Consider the following 24,991-nt stretch of genomic DNA (forward strand, 5'->3'; position numbering starts at 1 on the left):
AGAGAATCAGAGGCATAGAGCCAGGGTTCTATTGACTTTGTGAACCTCAGGATCAAACCCTACCTGATGCCTGCCCCCATTTGTAGATTTCACATCTATCCAATGCAATGAGTCCAGGGAGCCCATATAAGCTGGGGTGTTTTTACCTGCAACAAAAAGCATCCTGATATAGTCCTCTTGATTTCTTTCAGGCCCTTCCTTCTGCCTCTCACAGGACCTGAGTGTGCGCTGAGTGTACAACACGAGGGCATCCTGCACGGTCTGTGTCATGTGCATACACACAGACGCACTTCAAAGTCCTAAGGCAATGGATGGTTTCTGGTTCACATATATCTGATGCTCCATTTTTCTGACACAAAGGAAAATAATAAAGGGCCTCACTTTTATTGTTTCAAAGCCTGAAAAGAAGTAGACGGGATTTTCAGACCGCTTAATTTACATCCCTGAATTTTGCCGCTGAACACATTTTTATGCCCATTTGAACCCCCAGAGAACCCTGAGGCCAAGTTGGTTCTCCCGATGGCCTCTCCTAGCATCAGCCTGAGACCTGCGGGCAGTGCTGTCCAGGGGACAGCCCGCCAGCCAAGATAATGTGTTAAGAGACTCTCTTGATAGGCTGTTCCTTATTTATTAGATTCCAGATACATGGGACCAGGATGGGAAGACTCCTAGGGCATTCGGGAGAACACATACAGAGGTGGGAGTATGTACAGGGGTGGTGATGCAATAAGGGACCGTCATTTTAAAAATATATACATCTTAAGAAGCCATTCCAGCCACATTATCCTTATTAGAAAATAAAACAATCTCCACATAGTGCTTTTCTTTGGTGCTCTTCTGTGGGCACGGGCCTCTGTCCCCTCGCCACAACCCCCTCTGCCTTCTGTCGAGGGGCTGGGGGGACTCTGGAGGGAAGGGTGGCCCCTGACCCAGGGGGCGGGTGCAGACTCCAGCTCCTCTAAGGCCCTGCCACTGCCTCCCACCCAACATCCTGCTCTGGTCTTCCTACTCGGTTCTTAAATTGTGCCCTGGGGAATCACTGAAGCTTCCTCTGTACCAAAACTGCGAGCCCTTAACAAGGTTCACATGAGCCAAAGCCAGTCTAGACTCTCGAGAAAGTGTGGGGACACGGGCACCAAACAAAACCCAGCCAATACCACCTTCTCCGTGGTTGGATTTTTTTTCCATTTTATTTCTTGGTTCATTTCAATGACCTGTATCATGAGAGTACAACTGAGAAGGGTTATGTCCTCTTTACAGATTTCCCAGGAACAGTGGATTTGGGGGGAAAACTTCACTTTTGTTCTGTTTAGGGGGGATGGGGTGTCCTAAACTCTCCTCGCTTCACATCCTCCACTAAGTCACCCCCCTCCCAACCTCCTCCCCTCTTCCCAGGGAGGTCCCAAAAGCTGGCTAGGCTTCCAACTAAGAAGTTGGCCTGTAAACTTCTCTGAATGCCAATGGATCCAACAAGTATGCACCAGGGCCTTCCCCACTGAACAGACCTTTCTCATCGTTCCTGGTACATTTCCTGTTGCCATGAGAGTTTTTTAGTGTAAAAGCAGCAGCCACCTCAGTGGCACCAAGCCATCAGGACCATGGCCCCCCTCTGGTATAAAGGGGCTCTAACAGATGCATGAGCTCCGGCAAGGCAAAGCTGCCCTGTGTATGCAACAACCACCGCCCACAGACCACTTGTTGCACTGTTAATCAGAGGTGCTTTTTCTAGAAAAGATGGACAGTGAAGACCAGTTGTGAACTAGCCCCCTGCAGTGGCTCACAGCTCAGGTCCTCACGCTCGAGCAGTGACTCTAACACAGAACAGGGGTGATGAGATGCGACCCTCTGCTCCCTGCCTCCTTGAGCACACAACTCAGTGAGAGGCTAAGGGAGTCAATGAATGGCCCCCAACAGCTAAGCAGGCCTGGGTTTTACCCCTGGTCCCTTAGAGGCACCTGCGCATCTATCCGCCCAGATCGGAGACTGCACAGGATGCTAGCAGCACCCTGGATCATTCCAGTGTTGCCAGACACATGACTCTGGCCTTGAAGACTCCACAGACAAAAAAGGGAGGGAGCATACTTCACTGGTCTGTGAAGTCTCTTGGAACCTGAGAGCAGCAGATGGAATTTAGCCAGCTCTCACACCTGCGGTGACCTTAGCACATCCTGGAAGAAAAAGTTCAGAAGGAGCCGTGTCTGGGTGTGGAGAGACGGAAGGCTGCGAGGCTGTGGAGGAGGACGCCTGGCCTCCTGGTCCTGGGGCTAGGTGGGTGGGAGCTGCCTGCCTCTCAAAGTGACGAGAGGTCGGGGGTAGAATGTGTTGGACTCCCCGGGAAAGTGTCCCTGGCAGGATTGCTCTGATCTCTGCTTTAGAAGACAGCTGATTGGATGGATGCTTGAAACTCCTTCAGCCATGGGAGGTCCTGTAAACTGCTCTCAGCCAACCCCATGAGCCCCAGATGGTGTGTTCAAGTTGCCCTCCCCCCAGTCTGAGTGGGTTATAACAAACTTTCATAGCCGCTCACTGAAATGGGTGACCCCCTGTTCCCATTCGGCCAGGACTGGAGGGTTTCCTGGCAAACAGACTCTCAATGCCAAAACGGGTCCTGGGCAAAATGGGGTGGTTGGTACCTTATGCAACAGCCTGATGGACTGGTGGGGGTGGGGGTCTCCTGCCAGAAAGCTGGCATCTAAGTGCACCCGGGGAGCTATGCTATACCTCCTTAGTCCAAGGATGGCAGGTGCAAACCCTCCTGCACACTGGTTCACCCTGCCCTTTGGAAGGCAAGGGAGAGGGCATCCTGGTGTCCACTGATCAGGCAAGCTGGTGACCTCTGTGGAGCCCCTGTCTTCAGAGTTCCCTTGTCTGCTCATCTCTGTTTCTGGGCCTTTCTGTGCTCAGCAAAGCTTGGTCTGGGCCTCTCCCTATCCCACCCAGGTCCTCCTAGAGCTGCCAGCCTAGAATCAAGTGCCCAGGGTGCCCTCGGAGGGGCCAGGTCCCTGCATATCCCTCAGTACCCCAGGCCCACCTGCTCTGGACTGCCCCCAGGGAGCGGGAGAAGCCTGCAGAAGAGGGAGCGCTGGGGCGTGGTGTCTTGGACCCTGCTCTGGTCTGAGCCAGCACCGTCCCCACCTGTGGGCCCTTAAGTCTTGGCTGGTGGAACCCACAATGGGGGTGAGCTCTGAGGTCGGGCAGGAAGTCGCAGCGGAGTTCCTGGGGTGAGGGGGCGGAGAGGGAGGGGACCCTGGGGCAGCAGTGGAAGGCGGGTGGGGGGCGCACCAAGGGGGCGGGGTGACTAGGAAAATCCAGGAGCTCTGGCGGCTAGTCCCCTGATGGTGAGCTGGGCTGGCCTGGGAGCCTAGGTGAAGACTGGAGGGAGGAAACCTTCTGGACTGCGGAAGGCGTGGGGCCTCCTGGGGGGCAGAACCTCAGAGTAGGCAGGGCCTCTGGAAGAAAGTACCTGCTTTCTGGGAGAGGAAAGCCTCCGAAGGTATACCCCCGCCTGAGTATGCCAGAGTCCTGGCACTAAACACTGCCCGCCCAGGCCGTGGGTGGAGGCCGGGAGTGGGGTGGGTGTCAGAAGTGGTTATGAAATGTATGTGCTGCCTCCTGGCGATCAGGTGGGGAGAAGTTGCCTTTCCTCCTTGGTGGTCTCCGGCCTCAGGGGGAGTGAGCTCTGGCCCAGGCCTCGGCATTGCCCGTGGCGGAGGAAAAAAAAACAACATACCAAATGAAAAAAAAAAAGAGCCAGTTACAGATGAGCCCCGCACCTGCCTTTCCATCCCCGTACCCCCCGCCCCTCCAGCACCCGGGACTCTGCACACAGCCAGGAGGCAAGGAGCCCCTTCCGCCGCGACGGCTCATGGCCATGATACAGGACTTGAATGTTGAGGCTGGTGGCTGTGGAGGTGTTCGCGTCGGTCCATCCATCTGTCCTTGGGCGGGAGTCCGTCCGTGGAATGGGCCATCAGACCTTGGCCTCCAGCATCTCCAGGAAGAGTTTGTGCATGGGCACCTTGCCTTGCAGTTTGATGCTGTAGAAGTGCTGCACCGCCTTGGCGGCCGTCTGCCGCAGCAGGGGCAGCGTCAGCAGCAACTTGCCCGTCCTCCGCGGCTCCTCGTGGCGCTGGCTCAGCTCGTAGTCCTGCAGCGCCTCGTGCAGCAGGTCCTGCAGCTTCTGGACCGCCTCCAAATCCTCGATGTACATGGAATCTGCGGACACAGTGGGGTGGGCATCAGCGGTACGACTGCGAGCGCAGCCCCGTCACGTTACAGAGACAAACCCAGGCTCGGAAAGGTTAAGCTACCGGTCTGAAGTCTCAGAGGCCAGTGACGGAGCTGGGGTTCACACCCAAGGAGAGATCTGTGCCTATGGGAGGCTTTTCTTAGATAACCACCAGGAGGCGGCAGTGAAGGGTTTGCCCCAGAGGTGGGGCAGGGTGAGGGGGAGAACCTCTGGCGCCAAAGTGGTGGAATTGTGATCTCGCCCCCTCACTTGCTAGCTCTGTGACTTTCAGCAAGTTGTTTCATTTGTCTGCACCTCATGTTCCTCATTTGTGAAAGGCCATAATAGCTAGATCTACCTTGAGAGGCTAAATGAGTTAATACCCATCAAGGGCTTAAAATAGCACTTGTCACAACTATGGTACCATCATCACCAGAACCATCACCACTACCACCGTTATCTTATACCTTCACAATGGTCAGCGTATCACCACCGTCATCACCACCACCATCACCTCCATCATCACCATCACCTCCATCATCAGCATCAGCATCTTAGCAGCATCATGGTATCAGCTTATCAGTCATATGATGTGATCAGTCGTATCACCGCCATCATCATCATTATAGTCACCATCATGATTTTATTGTTACTGCTGCCTCTAGGCACCAGAGTCTTCAGTGCACTCCCTAACCTTACAGAACAGTTGTTACCGTTGTATGTACACAGATAAAGGGGCTGACTTGTGTCTGGGTGCCCTGAGGTGGGGCATATGGGGGAACTGAGATCACATGGCTGGACAGGTAGGGCACAAAGAGGGGAGATGCTATTGGGAGTTCTAGAAAATCCTGGGGAGGGCTTTGGACTCTGGCCATGAATTCCAGGTCAAATTTACCTAAATCGCAGAGGGGCAAGGAGGTGCAGGCGGATGGTTGGGTTACAGGTGGGTCCAAGTCAAAGCAAAGTGGAGCCCACTTCCTGGCCCCCGGAAAAATAACCCGCCTTCTTCTGACATTCCTTAAAGATATTGCACCTCCACCCTGAAGTGCAGCACCCAAGGCCTGTCCAAGGTGGGAGGGTAAGGGGTATGTGTGTCAAGTGAACTGCAAGCTTGGGTTGGGTCACCACAGACGGCTGAGCAAGTTTCCCAGATTCCTCAAAGGAACAGCACAATTCTTTGCATGCTGTGTTTGCTAATTTTTTTGTTCCTTTCTATGCTGTCTTTGTTTAGCTACCAGACTGCTGAGGGCAGCTGTACCAACTGGCTGACCCCAGTGATGCCCTCTGACCTTGTGGCCCCGGCACTCAGCCCATGCCTCCACAGGCCCTGCCTCTTTCTCTTACGAGAACAGCAGTAGAGTGAGGTGGATGAGACTCTGGAGCCTTAGATGCTGTGTGACTTTGGCCAAGTTACTTAGGCTCTCTGAGATTGTTTCCTTGTCTGTGACATGGAGCACATGAGGGTGCACGCCTCACAGGTGAGGGCTAAATGAGCCAGCACGTCATCAGGCACTTGGTAAGCAACTAATAAATGTTGTTATTATCGTTACTTTGAGAACTCAGAAGGCAGGAGATGCCCTTGCGGGGCTGGCCCCATACCTGAGATTCCCCTACAGTGTTTTGCTCCTTGTTGCTAAGGCAGTGAGGACTCTTCCTTTTGGCAGTTGGGGGAGAAACCTGGCTCCACTCCTACACTCTTGGCTGATTTCAGAGCATGGTCCCTGTAAGGCTGTGACCTGTCCATCCAGACCCCATGCCTCCTGCCAGCTTCCTCTCCCCATCACCCCGCCCTCCCCAAGGAGGCCAAAATTGGCAGCTGCCTTCGACCGAAAATGAAATAAAATAACATTGCAAGATTAATTTTTTTGCAATCTATCAGCGAGTCTGTATTGATGGCATTGATAAACTGTTAATTACAAAATCAATGGCTATGAATTTTTTTCTGCTGTCAAGGAGCCTTGGAGAGGCCAGGAGCGGGTGAAAGACAGCCAGCTGGCTCCCGAGGGGCTGTGTTTTGGGGCAATAGCTTCTGAGGTGCTCTGGCCCACGTAACCTCAGCAGAGGCACCCACAGTGGGTTGCCTCCAGGCAATGATCTCCTAGCCCTTCTCTCCTCCAGCTAACACACTATCTGCCTGGATGACTTCCCCCTCGCTGCTGGGAACAGGCCATGTCCCCGGAGGCTTTCAAGGCTCCCTATACCAACCCCATTCCACTCCACTCCCTTCACAGTCCTGGAGCTCTGGTCTAATACCAACAGCTCTTCTAGCCTAATCTCTCAACAGGCCTGTTCTTTCTGTTTCCTGCCTGCACTTGGTCACTCCATGACTCAGCCAAGGTTGTGGGCATCACAAACTCCTCTTTTCCCACTTAGAGCTCTTGGATCTGCAGAGAGCTGCAGGATGGCCTGGTAAACACCACAGGGCCAAGAAGTCCAAGTTCCCGGCACTCTGTTGCTCACGACAAAGCATGTAATCAGGCAAGCTTGATGCTAGCTTAAGTTCCTGATGGGCTCTGTCAGTCTTTGCATGGGTGCTCAGTCACTTCAGTCATGTCCGGCTCTGTGACCCTGTGGACTGGAGCCCACCAGGCTCTCCTGTCCATGAGATTCTCCAGGCAAGAATACTGGAGTGGGTTGCCATGCCCTTCTTTCTCCAGGGTATCTTCCTGACTCAGGGATCAAACCCAGGTCTTCTGTGTCTCCTGCGTTGCAGGCAGATTCTTTACCACTGAGACATCAGGGAAGCCCGTCAGTCCTTAGGAGTTTCATATGTGTGTGTGTGTGCGCGCACATGCATGTGCTTGGATATGCATGTGTGCACGTCTGTCTGTATGTATTGAGATCAAGACAAGAGCAGCTGGCAGAGCTGAATAGTCCTCGGAGAGCCCTTGCAGTTTGTCCGTGGAGGGTGAGGTGACCGCTGAGCGGCCTCCTACCTCTTCACACTCCTCTCCTGGTCCGGGCAAGCTTGAGCTCCTGGTCTCTTTCCTGAGAAGTGGTCAGGAGACTCCAACAACAAGGACGTGCCCTTGGGGGTCTGGCCAGCCCTGCTGCGTCTCTCTGTGCTCCCCAGTGTCCTCTGCTCTTACTGATTTCCTCTCCTCCTCTGCCCTCGCAAACCCCCAGCCCCTGTATGACCGCTGACTACAATGCCTCTCTTTGAGTAGGAGAGCGTGCAGGGCTGTGAGGGTGAGACTCCGCTGTATGACGTGTGATGACCGAGATCTGTCCCCTGCATTTGTCAAAACGGATAGAACTGGAAAACACAAAGAGTGGGCTCTGCTGGCAACTCTGGACTTTGGTTAATAATAATGTATCAACATTGGCTCATTAATTGTAACAAATTACCACACTAACCTGAGATGTTAATAATAGGGGAAATGGTGCACAGGGATTGGAGGACATGGGTGGGCTGGTGTGTGGAACTCTATGGAACTGTACCTGATCAGTTACTCTGTCAACCTGAAACTGTATGAAAAAATCCCAATAGCATTAGCATTCTCTAACAAAGACTACATTGCAATTTTGGAATCCCAAGGTGTGGGTAAATAGTCTCTACAGAGGTATGTAAAATGCTTAATTCTTATTTTACATTAGTTTTTTTTTTTTTTTTTTAATAAAAGGGATTTGAACTCAAAAAAAAAAAGCTTGCCTCTATCAGGTTGGGTTTCTTAGAAGCAGAGCCCAACACAGGGGTTCAGGTGCAGGGGATTTGTGGAGAGTGTGCTTTCAGGAGAAAGAAAGGTGGGAGGTAGGATAGAACAAGGGTAGGAGCAAGCAAGGTAGGGAGGCAGCCTGTTTGGCTCTGATCCCACTCCAGGAGTCCAGCCTTTTGTTCTCCTGTGTGTGTCTGCCATTGGCTGAAGGTGTGTGTGGAGTGTGGGGAGTTGATGGAATCCTCCAAACAAGGCAGATAAGGGTAGGTCTCTGGTGAAGGGAGAAGCTATGAGCTATTAGCAACAAAATTCAGCAGCTGGGGCACAGGTGTGTTAAGCTAGTGAGGGGGGTTCTGAGTGGGGCACCAACGGCAACCCCTGCCTTCTCCATGAAGCCATTTGTTAGGGGGCCAGCTGTCCTGCTTTTCCAGGAACTGCTGTTTCTCAGGACATGGAACTTCCAGTGAAAGTGCGACAGCATCAAGCAAACCAGCTGGTTATCCTGTCTGTACATCTGGAACCAGCTCTCCTCCTTCCATACACTGATAACACTTGTTTCCTCAAATATTAATAATAATGACAATAATTAGTATTTATTGAACATTTCCTCTAGGCAAAGCACAGAGGTAAGTGCTTATCTTCAGTCGATCATTTAAAAAACAAAAGTGCTCAGAGGAGGGACAGAGATGTTCCCACTTTACACACGGGACAGAGCTACGGAAGGTTGCCACACTGCTACTAAATATCACAGCTAGAATTCAAACTTGGGTCCCATTTCCACTTGACTGAGACTTGAGCAATTGACTACTATACTACGGCATGCGCCCAGCAGCAGAATTAAGCGTCTGCGTGCCTGACACTCTTTCTTTAGGAGAGGGAGCCTGCCTTTCTCCTTCTTCTGCAATCCCCACCCCAACCCCCTGCACCTGGCCTGCTACCTGCAGAGGGCAGACACCTTCTGAGCGTGGACACAGGTTATATTTAAGCTCCCAGATAGTCTAGTCGGAAGCTGGTAGGTAGAGGCTGAAACAATTGGAGTGAAGCCTCCTTTTTAATGCCAGGAAGGTTTTCTCTCTTGGGCCTGAGCAGTTTGAGCAGGAGATTTAAGGAGTCTGTATAAGCTTGGAGTTGGTTTTGGAATCTGGGGACCTGGGCTTAGGTCCCAGGTTCAGTACTCTCTGGCTGTGTGATGCTGGGCAATGTGCTTCAGCTTTCCAAGCCCCCAGTTTCTCCATTTGTAAAGTGGGCTTAAAATGATAAGACCGTCGCTCATAGGGTTGAATTGTAAGACAAAATCGGTTCACGGCTAATTGATTTAAAAGGCTGCGTACTTAAGTGCCAGGCATGTTGTAAACATAATTTTACAGAAATAAATCCCTTCCATAGTCTTCTGGGGTGGAATCTTCTGGACTGTTTGCTATTCCCATTTTACTGATGAAGAAACTAAGGCACAGAGTGAAGTGAGGCACAGACATGCCCAAGTGACAGAAGCAGGATTTGACTCTTAGCAACTGGGCTCTGCTCAAATGGTAAAGCATCTTTCTACAATGCGGGAGACTCGAGCCCTGGGTTGGGAAGATCCCTTGAAGAAGGAAATGGCAATCCACTCCAGGACTATTACCTGGAGAATCCCATGGACAGAGGAGCCTGGTAGGCTACAGTCCACGGGGTCGCAAAGAGTCAGACACTCAATCACTCAACTGGGGTCTAGAATCTGTGCCCTTAACCCTCATGCTGATCTGCATGGCAAGGGCCCAGCAGAGGGCTTAGGAAATACTCAACCAATGCCAGCCTTCGTCACCACCTTTGCAACTCCAGGCCACCCATGCACGACCTTTGGTGGCAAGAAGCTCTAGCATCATCATGCCACTCCTGCTCCTTAGACCCACCCTAATCGCTGGCCCCACCCCTGCCCGTACCTGAGTTGGCCAGGGCCAGGGCCTTGAGCGTCACGAACTCCTCCTTCTCCACCTTGAGCTTCTTGTACCTGCGCACCAGCTGCAGGATGGCCCGGTAGAGCTCCAGCAGCCCCGCGAGGCGGGAGTGCTCCTCGTCCATGATGTAGTCCTCCGCATACACCAGCTTGTCGTCGTAGGGCAGCGAGCGGTACACGATGCCCAGGATAAGGATCTCCATCCAGGCGCTCTGCAGCAGGCTCATCTGGTCGCCCAGCGAGAGGTTGGAGAAGCCTGACGAGAGAGGGGGCCAGCAGAGTGGCAGCGGTCAGGTGGGTGGGCTGGGGTGGGGGGCAGAGGGGGAAGGGAACCTCTGCCTGCCCCTCCCTTCCACCTGCTGGACTCATGGTCCTTCTTTGGTGAATGAGTCAGATGCGGAATTCATGGAAAAGACTTATATAACGAGAGCTCAGTCAATGTTGACAGTTGTTATTGTTCTTATCCTTGTTAGTTCTATATATTTTTCAAATGTGCGAGGAGGCTTTTTGATTAACCAAAGGCATTTGTAATTTAAGGAGCTCCTGAATACATAGTAGAATCAGGAGGTGGCAGGACAGGGTCCCCTCCACTGAGAAGCTTCCAGATCCCCCTCTCTGCTCAAAGCAGGGGAGGCGTGGGGATTTTAGAGTGACACCTGATCCTTAAGGTGGAGTCTCAGCTGTACGGAAGCAAGGCGCCCAACCAGGAAGGAGGAAATCGCCTGCTCCCAGCCAGTGACCCCCTAGTGACCACAGCTGGGGCTGCTAAGTGCTCAAGAGCCCTCAGAGTCAGGGGGCACTTTATCACGGGCAGCCTGTCCTCCCAGAAGTCAGCCCCGCTGGCCTGGCCATCACTCTTCACCTAATGATGTCCTAAGCAGTCCTGTATCCTGTGAGCTTGGATCATGGCCATTTCCCCTTTGGAAAAGACCCTGATGCTGGGAGAAAGACTGAGGGCAGAAGGAGAAGGGGGAGACAGAGGATAAGATGGTTGGATGGCATCACCAAACGTGAGTTTGAGCAAAGTCTGGGAGATAGTGAAGGACAGGGAAGCCTGCTGTGCTGCAGTCTATGGGGTTGCAAAAAGTCGGGCACGATTTAGCAGTTGAACAATGAGCATGGAGGCTGCGTCCAGAGTGAAAGAAGGTTAGGGGTGGGGATGGCTCCAGAATTATGACACCGTCTTGTTCAGTGTGCTCTGGAGATTGCCTGGGCTTGAATCCCAATTCCTCATTTAGTACCTGTAGGCTGACCTTGAAGGAGCTGTGCTACTTCCCCAAACCTCAGCTTCCTCATCTGTGAAATGGGTATAACAGTAGTGCCTGCTTCAGAGAGCCGCTGTGAGGCCTAAATGAGACAACAATTATGCAACATACATTTACTGAGCTCTTGCTATTATTAGTGATGAGATGAAAAGTCTTTATCTGTGAAATGAGAATGATACATTGGAACTGAGTTACATGTGCACTTCACTTGCTGCTGCTGCTGCTAAGTCACTTTAGTAATGTCCGACTCTGCGACCCCATAGACGGCAGCCCACCAGGCTCCGATTTAAAAGAAAGAAAAACTAAAGGAAGGAAAGAAGTAAAAGAAGGGAGCAGGGAGGGAGGAAGAAAGCTGATTTTCAAATATCTTGATTACTAAACGCAAGGCAGTAACTTCCACCGAAACTCAGGAGTGGATTCCAACACCAACTGCGCCAGACACACCAAAAAGGAAAGGTACCCACAGAGTCATTGCACCCCTCGTCTGTCACGGACAGCTGAGATTAAGAGATCTCCCTAGGAGTAACTCTTCTTTGTGTAGGACTCTTGCTGACCTAGAACCTCAGCCTGCTTAGATGCAGGGTTCTGATTTGGGGTGAGAGGAGAACGAAGAGAGATGGCACGTAGGAAACACTTAGCACCTCCCCCCGTACCCCCAAATTCCCCTGCCACCCCAGCCACACACACAGCCAGTGCTCAGCAAACCTGAACCAGGAAGGTGGCGATGGCGGCAGCTGTCACTGCCGTAGTTGTTGGCGTGCTACCGACGTGAGTCTTCTCCCCTAAAGCCTGGAGGTCCTGGGGGTCCCAAGCTTCCAGACTGGCCCACCGCCCTGGGTTTCCATGGAGTCTACCCCACCCTCACCTGCTGTCCTGTGTCTCTGAGAGCCACTGTCCCTCCCTACTTTCCAACCAGTGTAACCAGTGCTCAGCTTTAGGGGGTTCCCAGGGGATGAAGCCCCCTTCACTAGCAGGTCCCCCGTTCCCAGTGAACACCCTTCTTAGTCTGATCACTGCGGTTCACAGGCTGATCTGTAGCCCTGGGGCCTGGGATCACCACCCGGCTGCTGGCACCCCCAGGTGACCGCCCACAGAGCTGGAGTGATTACTCTGAGGCCACGGGGCAAGCGTGGATGGCTGCGCCTTCCCGGGGGACAGGCTGGGCACATAGGGGTCAGGGGCGTGTGCTGTCGTCCAGACCCAGCGTGGGAGCAGGGGACGTGCGGCTGCCTGCAGTGGTGGGGAGAGCCGGGAGGTAATAAAAGATAGATAGAAATGGACATCCAATTTCCCTTATCGAGCCTCTGAGCGGGAGAGGCCTGGGGTGACATTAATTAACAGATACCAATCAGCCAGCATGGGTGTGTGTGTGTGTGTGTGTGTCTGTGTGTGTGTATGCACGGACGTGTGGACTGCACTGGGGGTGTGGGTCTCAAGGCAGACACACTGGGAGGGAAGATGTAGGAGGTGGACAGGGCGAAATTAATAGACAATTGAATTGGAAGGTGGCAGAGAAGGAGGGCGAGCTGGGCTTCTGGAAACGAAGGAGAAAAGACCCGTGCGAGGTTCATCACTAGGAGACCATGAGCTCTGCCCCTCTGTTCACCCTACAAATACTTACTGAGCACCTACTAAATGCCAGGCCCTGTGCTGGGCACTGGGGACAGACTGGCCAGCTTGAACCAGGGCCAGGCCCTGCCTTCATGAGCTCGGTCAAGAGGGAAAGACACACCCCAGTGTGTGTCTTGTGAGGTTTAGGGCTGTCAGAAAAGCTACCCCGAGAGGAAGGGCTGAGGATATGCAAAGGGGGAGTTTGGCCCAAATGAGAGAGAGTCCAGGCGGCTTTACAGGAGAGGAACCTTTGGGGCTGAGCTCTGAAAGGCGAGTGGGGTGTGTCTGCATGGACGGCTGTCACCTCTGGGCTCCTGGGAGCATGGTCACCCCCACTGCCAAGCACCTGGCCTGGGGCAGAGGGGCTCCACAAACATTCCCAGCACAGAGAAGGGGACGGACAGATGCCACTGGGCCTCGAGTCCCGGGTGGCAAGAAAACGGGCCAAAAGAACAGGGTCGGACCCTCTTAGTCCTCTGGGCAGGATTCCAGGTTGAGCTGCCTTTGCTGATCCTATGTGAGTCAGAGACAGGCCTGCAGGGCAGGGGGTGTGGTGGAGGTGTGGTGGTGGGGGGGATGAGTGCCTTCGGGACGTAGGATCAGCACCTGAGGGTGCCCTGGGGCCTTTGCACACACCCCCGGCTAGGATGGTTTGGGGAGTGACTCAGCCCCTGACTCTCTTTCTCCTTCAGAAGGAGCTGGAAATCCAGCTGCATGCTCCGAAGTGCTGCCCGGCGGATACAAGCGGCTTCATGTTGCAGGGATGTGGGGAGCGGGGAAATAGACTGGATATTTTCTAATATTTGAAACAGTCTGAATATTTTTAATGTTTGAAAAAAATAAACACTAGAAGAAAAAAAGAGAAGTAAAAATGACCTCTAGAAGACAGGAGGGAGAGGGGGTGGGATGGACCTAAGAGTTAGTTCTCCATACACATTTTTGCCTAGTTTGATTTGCATGTTGAAGAAGTAAGATTAAATTAACCGTAACATAAAAGGCACGTTCCTATCCACCTAGCCATCTCACTATTAGGAATTTCTCCTAGAAAGAGAAGTATGTATAAACACACAAAGATACATGTGGAAGGGGTGTTGGCTAGATCCATTTGTAAGGACCCAAAGCAGGCAACAAGCTACATGCAACTCACGTCCTTAAATAGAAATGTACTAAATGTAATTATTAGCTAGGTGAATGGTACATTAGAAGCCACTAGAGAGAACCACTTGTGCAGATGTGGAAAGATACCCATTGCCCAAGAAGGATGCAGCTGTTAAGGGCGCAGATGCCAGAGCCAGCCTGTCTGTTGGAATCCTAGCTCTGCTGACCCCTTGGCTGTGACCCTGGGCACATTTTTCTGTGCCTAAAATGGGAATAATAATACTACTTACCCCATGGGTTTGTTTGGGTTAAATGAGCTAATGCATAGACCACTTAGAAGAACACATCTTAGCACACAGTAATGGCTACTAGTTCATATAACTAAATGAACACAGCAGCGTGTAAAGCAGTGTTACAGGAGGAGTCACGGTGGGGAGGGGACATACACGCGCACGCACACCCACACACACAGTGGCTATACACATACGATGATGCTTAAGAAAGATGGGTATTTGGAATACATCACTTCCACCCCTCTGCCACCCCTTTACTGGAAGCAGTATTCTTTTATTAAACCCAAACAAAGGAGCTGAAGCTCTCCTCCCTGCCCTTCAGCAATGCACCCTTCACTTCCGCATTTCTGTGCTGGGCTGGGTCTGCCCCTCCATCAGGTGACCAGCAATACCAAGGCAGAAGGGGCTGCTGGGGGAAGCTGCGTGGGGGGCTGCCCACTGCCCCTCTCTTCCCATCTCTCCCACCTTGAGCTCTGCTGCAGCCCCCCCTCCAAAGGTTGCTTTATCGGCACCAACTGATCTAATAACATTCAGGCTCTTCCCAAGACCCCATCCCCCAGTGATTTGACAGCATGAGCTCCTAGAATTAAAAAAAAAAAGAGCACATAATTTGTGGCAAGTGGAGTTCATAATCTGTTAATTTATTATCGTTTCTGTCGACCTGGAGGGCCATTAGCAGAGGTAATAAAGGGAGATATAATTATAGGATCTGAGGCCACTCCAGACACAGCTGCTGTCACTCGGCAGCCCATATTTCATCGGCCGCTGGCGTTCTCTCCCCAGGGTGAGCCAGACGGTGGCTACCTGGGCGCAGGGCCGCCCAGGGACCCTCTGTGAGGAGGCCTCTTGGGGGGGCTCCCCTGCAGAAGTTGTGCCCATGTCAACCTGGGCCAGGCAGGGCTGGCTGGGGGGAGGCTGTCTGACTGGGGCACCCTTGGGGCTGCCTGAGCTGGGAGGATAACAGTCAATAACATCTGGGGGCGGCAATTCATCAAGTGATACCCACTGCCTGTGCTGCCTCTTGCTCTCATCTCTCCCTGCCGGGGAACCAGAGGTGGACACTCTAAAGACTTGGGCTTGTCCTCTGGGCAACCTAATACTTGGAAAATTCAACTCAAGGGGATGGGCAACTTCAGACTGACTTAAACAAAAGGACAGCTGCTATTCTGAAGGAATCCCAATCACCCCCAGCTAATCCACTGGACGCACCCTTGCAGAAGACTGTGTTCAGAACCATCACTTCGTGGCAAATAGATGGAGAAACAATGGAAGCCATAGCTCCAAAATCACTGCAGATGGTGACTGCAGTCATGAAATTAAAAGATGCTTACTCCTTGGAAAAATGCTATGACAAACCTAGACAGCATATTAAAAAGCAGAGACATACTTTGCCGACAAAAGTCCGTCTAGTCAAAGCTGTGGTTTTTCCAGTAGTCATGTATGGATGTGAGAGTTGGACTATAAAGAAAGCTGAGTGCCGAAGAATTGATGTTTCTGAACTGTGGTGTTGGAGAAGACTCTTGAGAGTCTCTTGGACTGCAAGGAGATCCAAACAGTCCATCCTAAAGGAAATCAGTTCTGAATACTCATCGGAAGGACAGATGCTGAAGCTGAAACTCCAATACTTTGGCCACCTGATGGGAAGAACTAACTGATTGGAAAAGACCCTGATGCTGGAAAAGATTGAAGGTGGGAGGAGAAGGGGATGACAGAGGATGAGATGGTTGGATGGCATCATTGACTCGATGGACATGAGTTTGAGCAAGCTCTGGGAGATGGTGAAAGGCAGGGGAGCCTGGCATGCTGCAGTCCATGGGGTCGCAAAGGGTTGGACACTGAACTGAACTGAACTGAAAACTATGGAGGAAATGCAGGGAGGTGCCAGCAATGAGTTTATGCTCAGATGACCCTTCCTTCTGGCTAAGCTGGTGGCTCAGTGCTGTATGAGTATATCTGCTTCCATGCATGGCATCTAATGCCCTTCTGGACTTTTCCTCCATGGCCACTGCCCATCAATCCTATAGACCTAGCTCAACTCATGTGCTGAAGCCCGTGGCATCCCTCCTGCCTCTGAGTTCCATCCTGTGGTTTTTCCTGCTGCATTTGATAACTAAGGCTCTTCCTTCTCATGAGTGAGATACAGGAGGTGGGAGATGGGTGGGTAGAGAGGAAACAAGATTGGTCTTCGGGGGTAATTGTTGAAACAAGGTAATGAAGGTTCATCATACTATTTGGTCTACCCTACCCTTGAAATTTTCCGTGAAAAAAACCTTTTTTAAATTATCTATATTATTCCCAAAGGAGACCCTTAGGGCAGAAATGAATCGAATTCTTTGGATCAGCCACAACTCCAAGCAAGAGAGCGTGTGCATGCATGCTAAATCGCTTTAGTTGCGTCCGACTTTGTGCAACCCTCTGGACTGTAGCCCACCAGGCTCCTCTGTCCATGAGGAGTCTCCAGGCAAGAATACTGGAGTGGGTTGCCATGCCCTCCTCCCGGAGATCTTCCTGGCCCGGGAATCAAACCCAAGTCTCCTGCATTGGCATGTGGGTTCTTTACCATGAACACCATCTGGGAAGTCCTCAAGAGAGCTCACATACAGTTCATGTGCAATGTGTGAACATGAAATTTCGCTTCAATAAATGCAGCAAAAGCAGATCTGAAGCACCCTTTGTGTGCCAGGCTCTGGACCAGACGACACTGAGGCATGAGATATGGTTTCCTGTGCTTAATTCAGGGCAGCGGGTTGGGTTCCTCTCCAGGGCACTAAACTGAGCCGATTTAAGAAGCCAGTCCTTCTGTCTGTCTGTCCAGGAACCAAGATGGACAGTTGATGACTCAAGCCCCAGGATGGGGCCCTGACTTGTATAAGCCTGCTCTTTCTCATTCTCGCTTTCTAAGGGCCAGTGAGCAGGTCTTCAGATAAGTTTTCCATCTAATCTGAGATGGGATTAAGTCAATTAGTTTAACTGAATCAGGCACTTGATTATGTCATCACCCTTAATATGAAGTTTACATGCAGTGGCAGAAGACCCTATTAATTAATTTTACCTTAAACACTAGAAGGTCAGGCCCAAATAATTCAGCATGCAAATGTATGCAAAATAGGCAAATTAGCATTTGAGACAGACAAATGAGCCCCTATGTTTATTTTATTTTTTAATCAAAAAGAATTCAGCTTTGGACAAGGAGAAATGATGTAAAAGGAGGCTTTTAATACTATTAGCAATGACAACAACCATGGTCACGGTCTCTGCCATTTATCAAGCGCCCACTATGTGTGGGGGCTGGGCTAAATGTGCCATGGCCTCCCAGCAACCCAAAGGAGTCGGGGGCTGGGGGGCTGTTATTCACAGGTGGGGACTCTGAAGCACAGAAAAATGAAGCATCTCACACTGGGGCACCAAGTATCTCTCTCTAAGCCAGTTAGGACGGAGCTGGGAGGAGGGCCCAGGTCTGCCTGAATCCTCAGCAACCATCCTGCTCTGCTCACTGCCCTCTTGGCTGGGCACAGACTAGAGGTGGAGCTGGGGGGTGAGAAGGAAAATGGGCGCAGGGGACGCAGTGACTCCTGGTTCTTCTCCACCCCTGGGAGGCACTGTGGGCATGAGGTGGTCAAAAAAGGAGGCAGTGACCCGCGGGTCCACCAGGAGCCACTCCTGAGCCATTGCTGGGATGCAGTTATCTGCTCAGGCTGGAAGAGGAGCATGTGATGGGAAGCGGGGTGTGCGGGGGGGCCGTGCCCCATGTGGCCCTGGGTTAGTGGAGCAATCCAGGCTGAGGTGTCTTAAGCAGTGGCCTGACCCCACATTGCTGCTGAATCAGCACAGGGCAGATTCAAAAACTACTGAGTGTGTAATCCCAAGAGGCTGAGCTCCTTAGTAAGGGCGCTCCAGCCCAGATCCCCGGGGAGCACAGCCCTGAGCCAGGGAGTCCCTGCTGAAGGAATTCTAGGCTTCCTGCCAACGGTGATACCAGCAACATCTCTGAGCTGTTATCTGCAGGAAGGCTCACTCCCATAAGTCATGCACATAGCATCTTATATAAGGACTTTCTGACCTGCCCCAATCAACTGTGGGCCTTGGCATCTGAGGTTTAGGACACCTTTGCTACAGAACCACGAATGCTGTATTCATCTTTCAGAGCCAGTGGCAAATACAGAAGGGATCTACAGACAGGAAGATAAACTGCCCCATGTCACATAGCTAGAAGAATCCGAGTCCACCATAGGTTGCCGCCAGAGGGGAACAGGCTGTCTCCCCGACATTATGAGCCAAGCCGTGAGAACTGTAAAGGAGCAAACTGCACAGACTTTAGAAAGCCCCTCAGCAAAGGTGTGATGTAGAGGATGTGGGTATCTGTGTCTACATAAACAAATTATAAAAGTCAGCTCCTTCCTTTTATCCAGTTTTAAAAGGCTGAAGGAGGGGTCTGGAGCCACAGGCAATGAAGAGAAGTCTGGATCACCCAAAACCTGTTCATTACATATACTTCTCAAGCCAGAAATGATCTTAAAAAATCACAGGATCCAAATTAAGAGACTGGCCTCCCTTAATCTCAGGCAAAAGGGAATAGCGAGCATATGGCTGATGTCAAGGACGTATCAAAAGCACCCCACACCCGCTTGCATTTCATCCCCATGTCAAAGTGCACAAGGAGGTAGTGCTGGTATTCCCTGTGTGCAGAGAGGTCACGTGACCCGTCCTGGGTCACGCAGCTAGCAAGTTGCAGACCTAGAACTCGAACCCCAATCTGATTCCCAAGCCCACGCTCTTAACCACTCCACTTCACTAATAGGAAACAAGAGAGTCAATGCCTCTTCTATTTCCCAGTATATGATCAATATGGAGAAAACCCTGTTCTTTGGCCTTTAGGGATCCAAAGAACTTGCTTTGATTGTTACCTAATGTAGAAGCAATCATAGCCCCACTAGAATGCTAATCAGTTCAGGAGCATCACTGGACCTTCCAAATGCCTGTTCACCTCCAATCTCACAAAGAGAGAAAGGATCCCAGAGAAGAACAGGCTTGCCAAGATCCCACATGGCTCCTGGGTTCCGGGCTCCCACGCATCAGAACCAGAGCCATGGGGAGAAGAGCTGCTAGTCTCTGCCTATACCCTCCCCCAGTCCTGTATCCCTGTGGGACTCACCTGGGATGTGCTTGGCCCAGCCAATGATGACCACGAGCTCCCTGTCTGCCAGGTCACAGAGAGTGGTCAGAGCCTTGATGTCGCCCTCCGGCATGCCGGGGGGAGGCATGGCATACAGTTTGTCTGGCTCAGCCACCAGCAGGTAGGAGACGATTTTAGTCACTGCAAAGACCAAAGAGAGAATGTAAATGCCTGGGGAAAGAGGAAAGAGGCCAAGGTGGAGCCTGAGATGGCTCTGGAAGAAAATTTGGGTCCCAGGGAGCCCTAGGAAGGTCAAACATGTCTAAATCCTACTCCCTCCCTTCCACCCTGCCTCCCTCTCTCCCTTTCTTCCTTTTTTCTTTTTTTTAAATTTTACTGATGTATAGTTGATTTACAATGCTGTGTTAATTTTTGCTGTATAGCAAAGTGACACAGTTTTATGTATACATATATATATATACACACACATATACATACATATATACACACACACACATATATATATACACACACACATACATATACACACACACACATTCTTTTTTACATTCGTTTCCACTATGGTTTATCCCAGGACATTGGCTATAGCTCCTTGTGCTTACAGTAAGACCTTGTCATCCATCCCCATTCGATGTGTAATAGCTTGCATCCCTTCCAACCCCCAACTCCCAGTCCATCCTTCTCACACACCCCCTCCCTTTCCGACTCCACAAAGTTGCTGGCAGTGATGATTTGGGCTGCTGGCAAATATCCCAACAAGGGAAGCTGCCTGGTGAATTCTCTTGAGAGCACCCTGATTCAAGTGGGAGGTGAGGGTACATGCTCTGGAGACTGGAATCATGCTGCATTTAGAATCCCGTTCTGTACTTCCTGGTGACTCAGATGGTAAAGAATCTGCCTGCAATGCGGGAGGTCCGGGTTCCATCCCTGGGTTGGGAAGATCCCCTGGAGAAGAGAATGGCTACCCATTCCAGTATTCTTGCCTGGAGAATTCCATGGACAGAGGAGCCTGGTGAGTTAGACTGAGCGACTAACACTTTCACTTTCTATAAATCCCATAGGAAAGATCTTCTGAATGAAGCAATGAAGCCTAAAGTACTTGATGCCAAGGCCAGACCCTGGTGCCCCTCCTCAGTGGTCCTCAGTGCCCCCATAACCTAGTGATGTGAAGGCAGCATTTCCCCAAAGGATGCCAGATGTTCCAGCAACAGAGGCTGGCAAAAAGGGTGCGGACTGCCCTGCACTCACATGGCTTTTTAGCAGGAGGAGAAATCTGTAAGCTCAGGTATGGGCTGCTCTCTGAGTCCAGCCGTCGCTTGTATTTCTGGCGGCCTCCACGCACTCGGTCGAGGCGCACACCTGTTGGAGAGGAAAAGAAGGTCTCAGAGTTATTCAACATCACCGGCAATGTCGGCGCTGACTTCAGAATACCAGCAATGGCTAAGTCTTTCACAGCTACATCCCGATGGCTGTTTGCACCTGCCCCATGGCCAGCCTCAGGCCAGGTGGTTGGACAATCCTAAGATAATCGTCTTCACAGTAATGACACATCCCGGTTTCCCCTAGGCATGGCCTGCCTTTCTGGAGTCAGCATCCTCCTGAAATCCCTTCCAAGCAGACTTCAGCTCGAGTCTTTCTGTTTCCAGAAGGCAAAGCACAGCAAAAGCACTCCTCCAAGTGTTGGGGAAAGACGACGCATCATTTTAGATCTGCTGTGAATCCAAGCAGGACTGAGTTAGCTTGCCAAGAGAGGAAAGAAATCCCTGCCATGAGTGATACATCCAAAGAGCTAAATAAAACAATGACCTTCAAACTTTACACACAAGAAGCGTCTAGATGGAGGGCACTCGTCACAAGCGTCAGTTTCTGGATCCCACCCTCAGAAATTCTAGGGTTCAGTTCTAAAGTCTGTCTTCTACATAAATGCAGACATAAATGTCTTCTACACAAACCCCACCGGATGGGAATCAGGTGGTCCTGGTCACACCTGGAACATCAGTGCCTAGGATGTCAACAGGAAGTGCAAAGGCAGGTGTGGTCACACCACACTGACGCCCGTTTCCAGTGGAGTAAGGCCCGATCCTAGGGAGACCCTTTATTGTCACCGAGTCCATACCACCTTCAGGAAACCCACCCCACTCCCAGCTCCTGCATTCTAGATACACATATTGTTACCACTTGACACTCCCACCAGCAGGCAGGGCGGACAGGCCCTCCTGTGGGTTCCTCACCCAAGGGCACACACACCTACTTGTAGCCACCAACTTGTATGGCCTGCCCTAAAAAGATGGCTGGAGCCCATCGACTTAGCTCCAAGTGAGAACACCATAAGCAAAGCGGCTCTCCTTGCCTCACCACGAGACGGACCTTGACTGGAACACGCAGGAAGTCAGAGTCCGAGGCCCCAGAGGAGCAAGCTCGGGGGCTTCACCTTCTCGTCCTTTCGCCAAAGGTCAACAGCATCACAATACGGAGCTCCAGCCAGTTGGTCTTCAGGACCCTGTCTTTCCCTGGCACTTCCTCCTGCCGGTCCTACCTTCTGCCACCTTCCCGGCCCACGGGGGTGTGCCAAGGGCCTGGAGGCTGCTGTAAGCACACCCATCCAGGCTGCCCAGAGGGAATGTCTTTTGAGGGGGCGGTCACTGCTCGGCATTTCATCAGCAGTGTCCATTTTACCGCACAACTGGCGCTTTTGTATTTGATGCTGAACACGGCTGTAGTAAATTTTTCCTTTTCCAGGACAGGGTCTACCCAGCGTCCCACCCCTGCTTCCTATTTCAAGGCAGCTCCTCTCTTGTCATCTTATTAAGGAGGCCAGCAGTACTGCCCTCAGTCACCAGGGTGTGGGCAGCCCTGGGCCAGACTTTCTTGGTTAGGGCATCTCCCGTGCCTGGGCTCTCAGGGGCTTTCCTTGGTCCTTGCCTGGCTAAGTGTGGTCCTTAAGCCTCCTGATGAGTTTCCAATGAACTTCTCTTCTGTGACAAGAGTCAGAATGGTTTGCAACTGGCCACCTCTGTAGTGGGTGCTCCAGGACCAGATGCTGAGATAACGCGGGCAGTTTATCTGGGAGGCGATCGCAGGAAGGAAGTCAATACAAGTGTGTTCCTGAGTGGACAACTGCTGTGGACAACCAGCTCAGCCTCACTGCAGACCTGGGGAGGCAGTGTAGAACATACCTTAGCTACGGTGCTGGGGACAAGGGCCACTGGGGCGTTTAGCCCCTTCTCCCACAGTCACTGGGAAGTCACAGGTCCGGGTTGAGCAGGCTCTGGTGGCCAGAGAAAACCCTGGGCAGAGCCACAGTCACGAGGTGGCGGGTTAGCACTCACTCGATAGAACCCTACGTAGGTGTGTGCAGGGCACCGGCCGCTGCCTCCTTCTAGAAGTGTGGTCCATGACCAGCAACAGCAGTAGCAGGGCGGAGCTTCTCCCAGGTGGAAGCTGAGCTAGCATTTCAGCAGGGTGATTCATAGGCACTGGAAGAGTTTGAGCTGGGCTGCACCACAGCCTCCTAGCAGACATGGCTGAATAATCCACTTCCATCGGCACCTTGGGAACTTGAAGGGGCAGCCGAATCCCATTCAGCAAAAGACCGAGACCTGTGTGCCAATGGGACTCTGGCTCACCCCTCCCAGCTCCTTCTGGGAGGGCAGAAGGAGCAAGCACGTGAAGGCAGGAAGGATGGTCCCCAGTTCCCTGAAGAGTCTTCCTGACCCCATCCTTTGACCCAGCCTGAAGGCAGCTCAGCCCCGCGTACTACCCCCGAGGAGGGTCCGACCCTCCACCAGGCTTCTCCGCCAGGAAAGCTGGCAAGACCGCGAGTGAAAACACCAGGCAGCAGGCACAGAGGACTGTGAGGACCTACTATGTGCTAGGGTCTGACCTGGAGTCCAGAGTGGGCCCCTTCTCCATTTCACTGGCTTTCTCTGATAGAAGCCAGTCTCATGAAGTCCCCCCTCCCTCCCAGGCTGCCTGATCCCAGACAGCTGTCAACAGGACAGGGAGCTGTTCAACAGGGGGAAAAGGAGGCACCCACCCCTCAGCGGGGCAAGGAGATGGGCATATGCCACCTCCGTCCCTGCCTCCCCGTCTAATACACTCTGTCCTCACACAGGGCCTGGCACTTTGTGGGTGTTCAAGAAAATCTTGATACATGCACGAATGGACCTGCCTTCAACCCCCACCCCCCCAGCCCCCATCCAGGCTGGGTGCTTCTTCCCGGGCTCCAACAACACACTGGGCTTCTCCTAACTAGGCACCCCTTACGACCAGGGGCCGCTCACCGCCCTACTCCAGGGGGTGCCGTGGCCCCCAGTGCGCCACGTGGGTGCTTAGAAAACGCAGCTGTTAGCATGATCATCGCCGTCATTAGTACTCTGCGCCCAAGTTGTGTGCAGCCCTCTGGTAAACCACATCGACAATGAGAATGTGAACAGCCAAGCTTATGGTGGACTTCCTGTATGTGCTGCTGTATTTAGTCCACAAGGTATACAGCTGGGGTTATTATCCCCATTTTATAAGACAAACTGAGGCTCACAGAGATTTAGTGATTTGCCCAATAAATGAACCAATACCCAAGCTCTTTGCCATTCCAGGGTATGACATCCTAGGGCACAGCAGGTATAACTTCTCTAAATTTTCTCCTCTAGATCTTGACAGCACAATGGTCAATAGCTGCAATCAATAAGTGTATTGATTATCAGGTTATTCTGTTAAAAAAAAAAAAAGGAGCCTGTAGGGTTTGATTATGCACAAATTGATATCTGGCATCGAAGTTTGTTTGCTCTCCTTGCTTCCCGTCTGCTTTTCCAAGTCATGCTCAGCTCACAAACCCAAATCCCTCCAGCCCCCAGGATCCAGTGATCGAGGTCCCAGGCCGGCTCCACCCTTACAGGTTGGGCAGCCTCGGCCACGTTGGCTCTCACGGCCTTGGTCTCAGCGTAGAGATGGAAGCTGTGATTATACCAACTCTGCTCGCAGCATGTGGCTTTTGCAACAAAAGACAAAATAGTGGGGAAATGGTTGGTAAATCGGAAAGTGGTTTCAGTAGCCGAGCGAGGCCATCACTCCATGGCTCTGGGTCCCAGCACTTCACGTGCCACCTCCAACTCAACAGGCTCTTAGTGGCCAGGGTCCCGTCTGCCCCAGTTCTGAGATCTCCCTTCCCCATAACACTGCCCCACAGTCAGGGTTTATCAATGACCATTTAGGGTAGAGCTGTCCAGGGTCATAGATCCTGGTTGGGGTTGGGCAGATGGGCCCCCATCTAAATGAATAGCCCAAACCATCCCAAAGGCAGTTCATATCCTGGACGCACCTTTGAAGGCCCAGTTCAAGTATTATCTCTACTGGGAAACCTTTCCAGACTCCTCTGGCAGAGCTGACCATGCCATTCTTGGGCTCCCTTTGTCCTTTCTGTGTTACAGCCACCAAGGTCAAAACAACTCTTCACCATTGTACACCATGCGCCCATCTCCCTGGTGGATTGTGGGCAACTCCTGGACAAGGACTTTCATTTATCATTGCAGTCCCGGTTCAGCACCCAGCTTGTGGGAGGCAATCAAGTGTCTTAGTAGAGTGATGTGCCCGTTAAAATGAAGCGCTTCCGACTAAAAAAACAAGAGACTGTCCAGGTCTGATCCTTTCCCCAGCTTCCATTTGTCTCTCCAGCCTCCAGAAATTCACTCTCTCAAGGCAGCCCATTCCTCCTGAAAATGTCCCCTGGTACTGACCTGAATTCTGTCCCCAGATCACTTCCTACCCTGCATTCCAT

The 24,991-nt window shown here is 51.9% G+C and overlaps 1 protein-coding gene across 2 annotated transcripts in view; it reads right to left on the reverse strand.

The window, feature by feature from the left end:
- Positions 1-1,167: 1,167 nt before the first annotated feature.
- Positions 1,168-24,991, reverse strand: part of ESRRB (estrogen related receptor beta) — a 185,654-nt gene continuing 161,830 nt past the window's right edge. For both annotated transcript variants that reach the window (XM_025295166.3, XM_006052866.4), the window contains exons 4-7: positions 20,467-20,577; positions 19,237-19,398; positions 9,804-10,073; positions 1,168-4,215 (exon numbers count right to left, since the gene is read on the reverse strand). In XM_025295166.3, coding sequence (XP_025150951.1) covers positions 3,971-4,215; positions 9,804-10,073; positions 19,237-19,398; positions 20,467-20,577 — 788 coding nt within the window. In that variant the 3' untranslated portion in view covers positions 1,168-3,970. The remainder of the gene's footprint in view (positions 4,216-9,803; positions 10,074-19,236; positions 19,399-20,466; positions 20,578-24,991) is intronic.

This window comes from Bubalus bubalis, chromosome 11 (genome assembly GCF_019923935.1).
Source record: "Bubalus bubalis isolate 160015118507 breed Murrah chromosome 11, NDDB_SH_1, whole genome shotgun sequence".
NCBI classification, from domain to species: domain Eukaryota; kingdom Metazoa; phylum Chordata; class Mammalia; order Artiodactyla; family Bovidae; genus Bubalus; species Bubalus bubalis.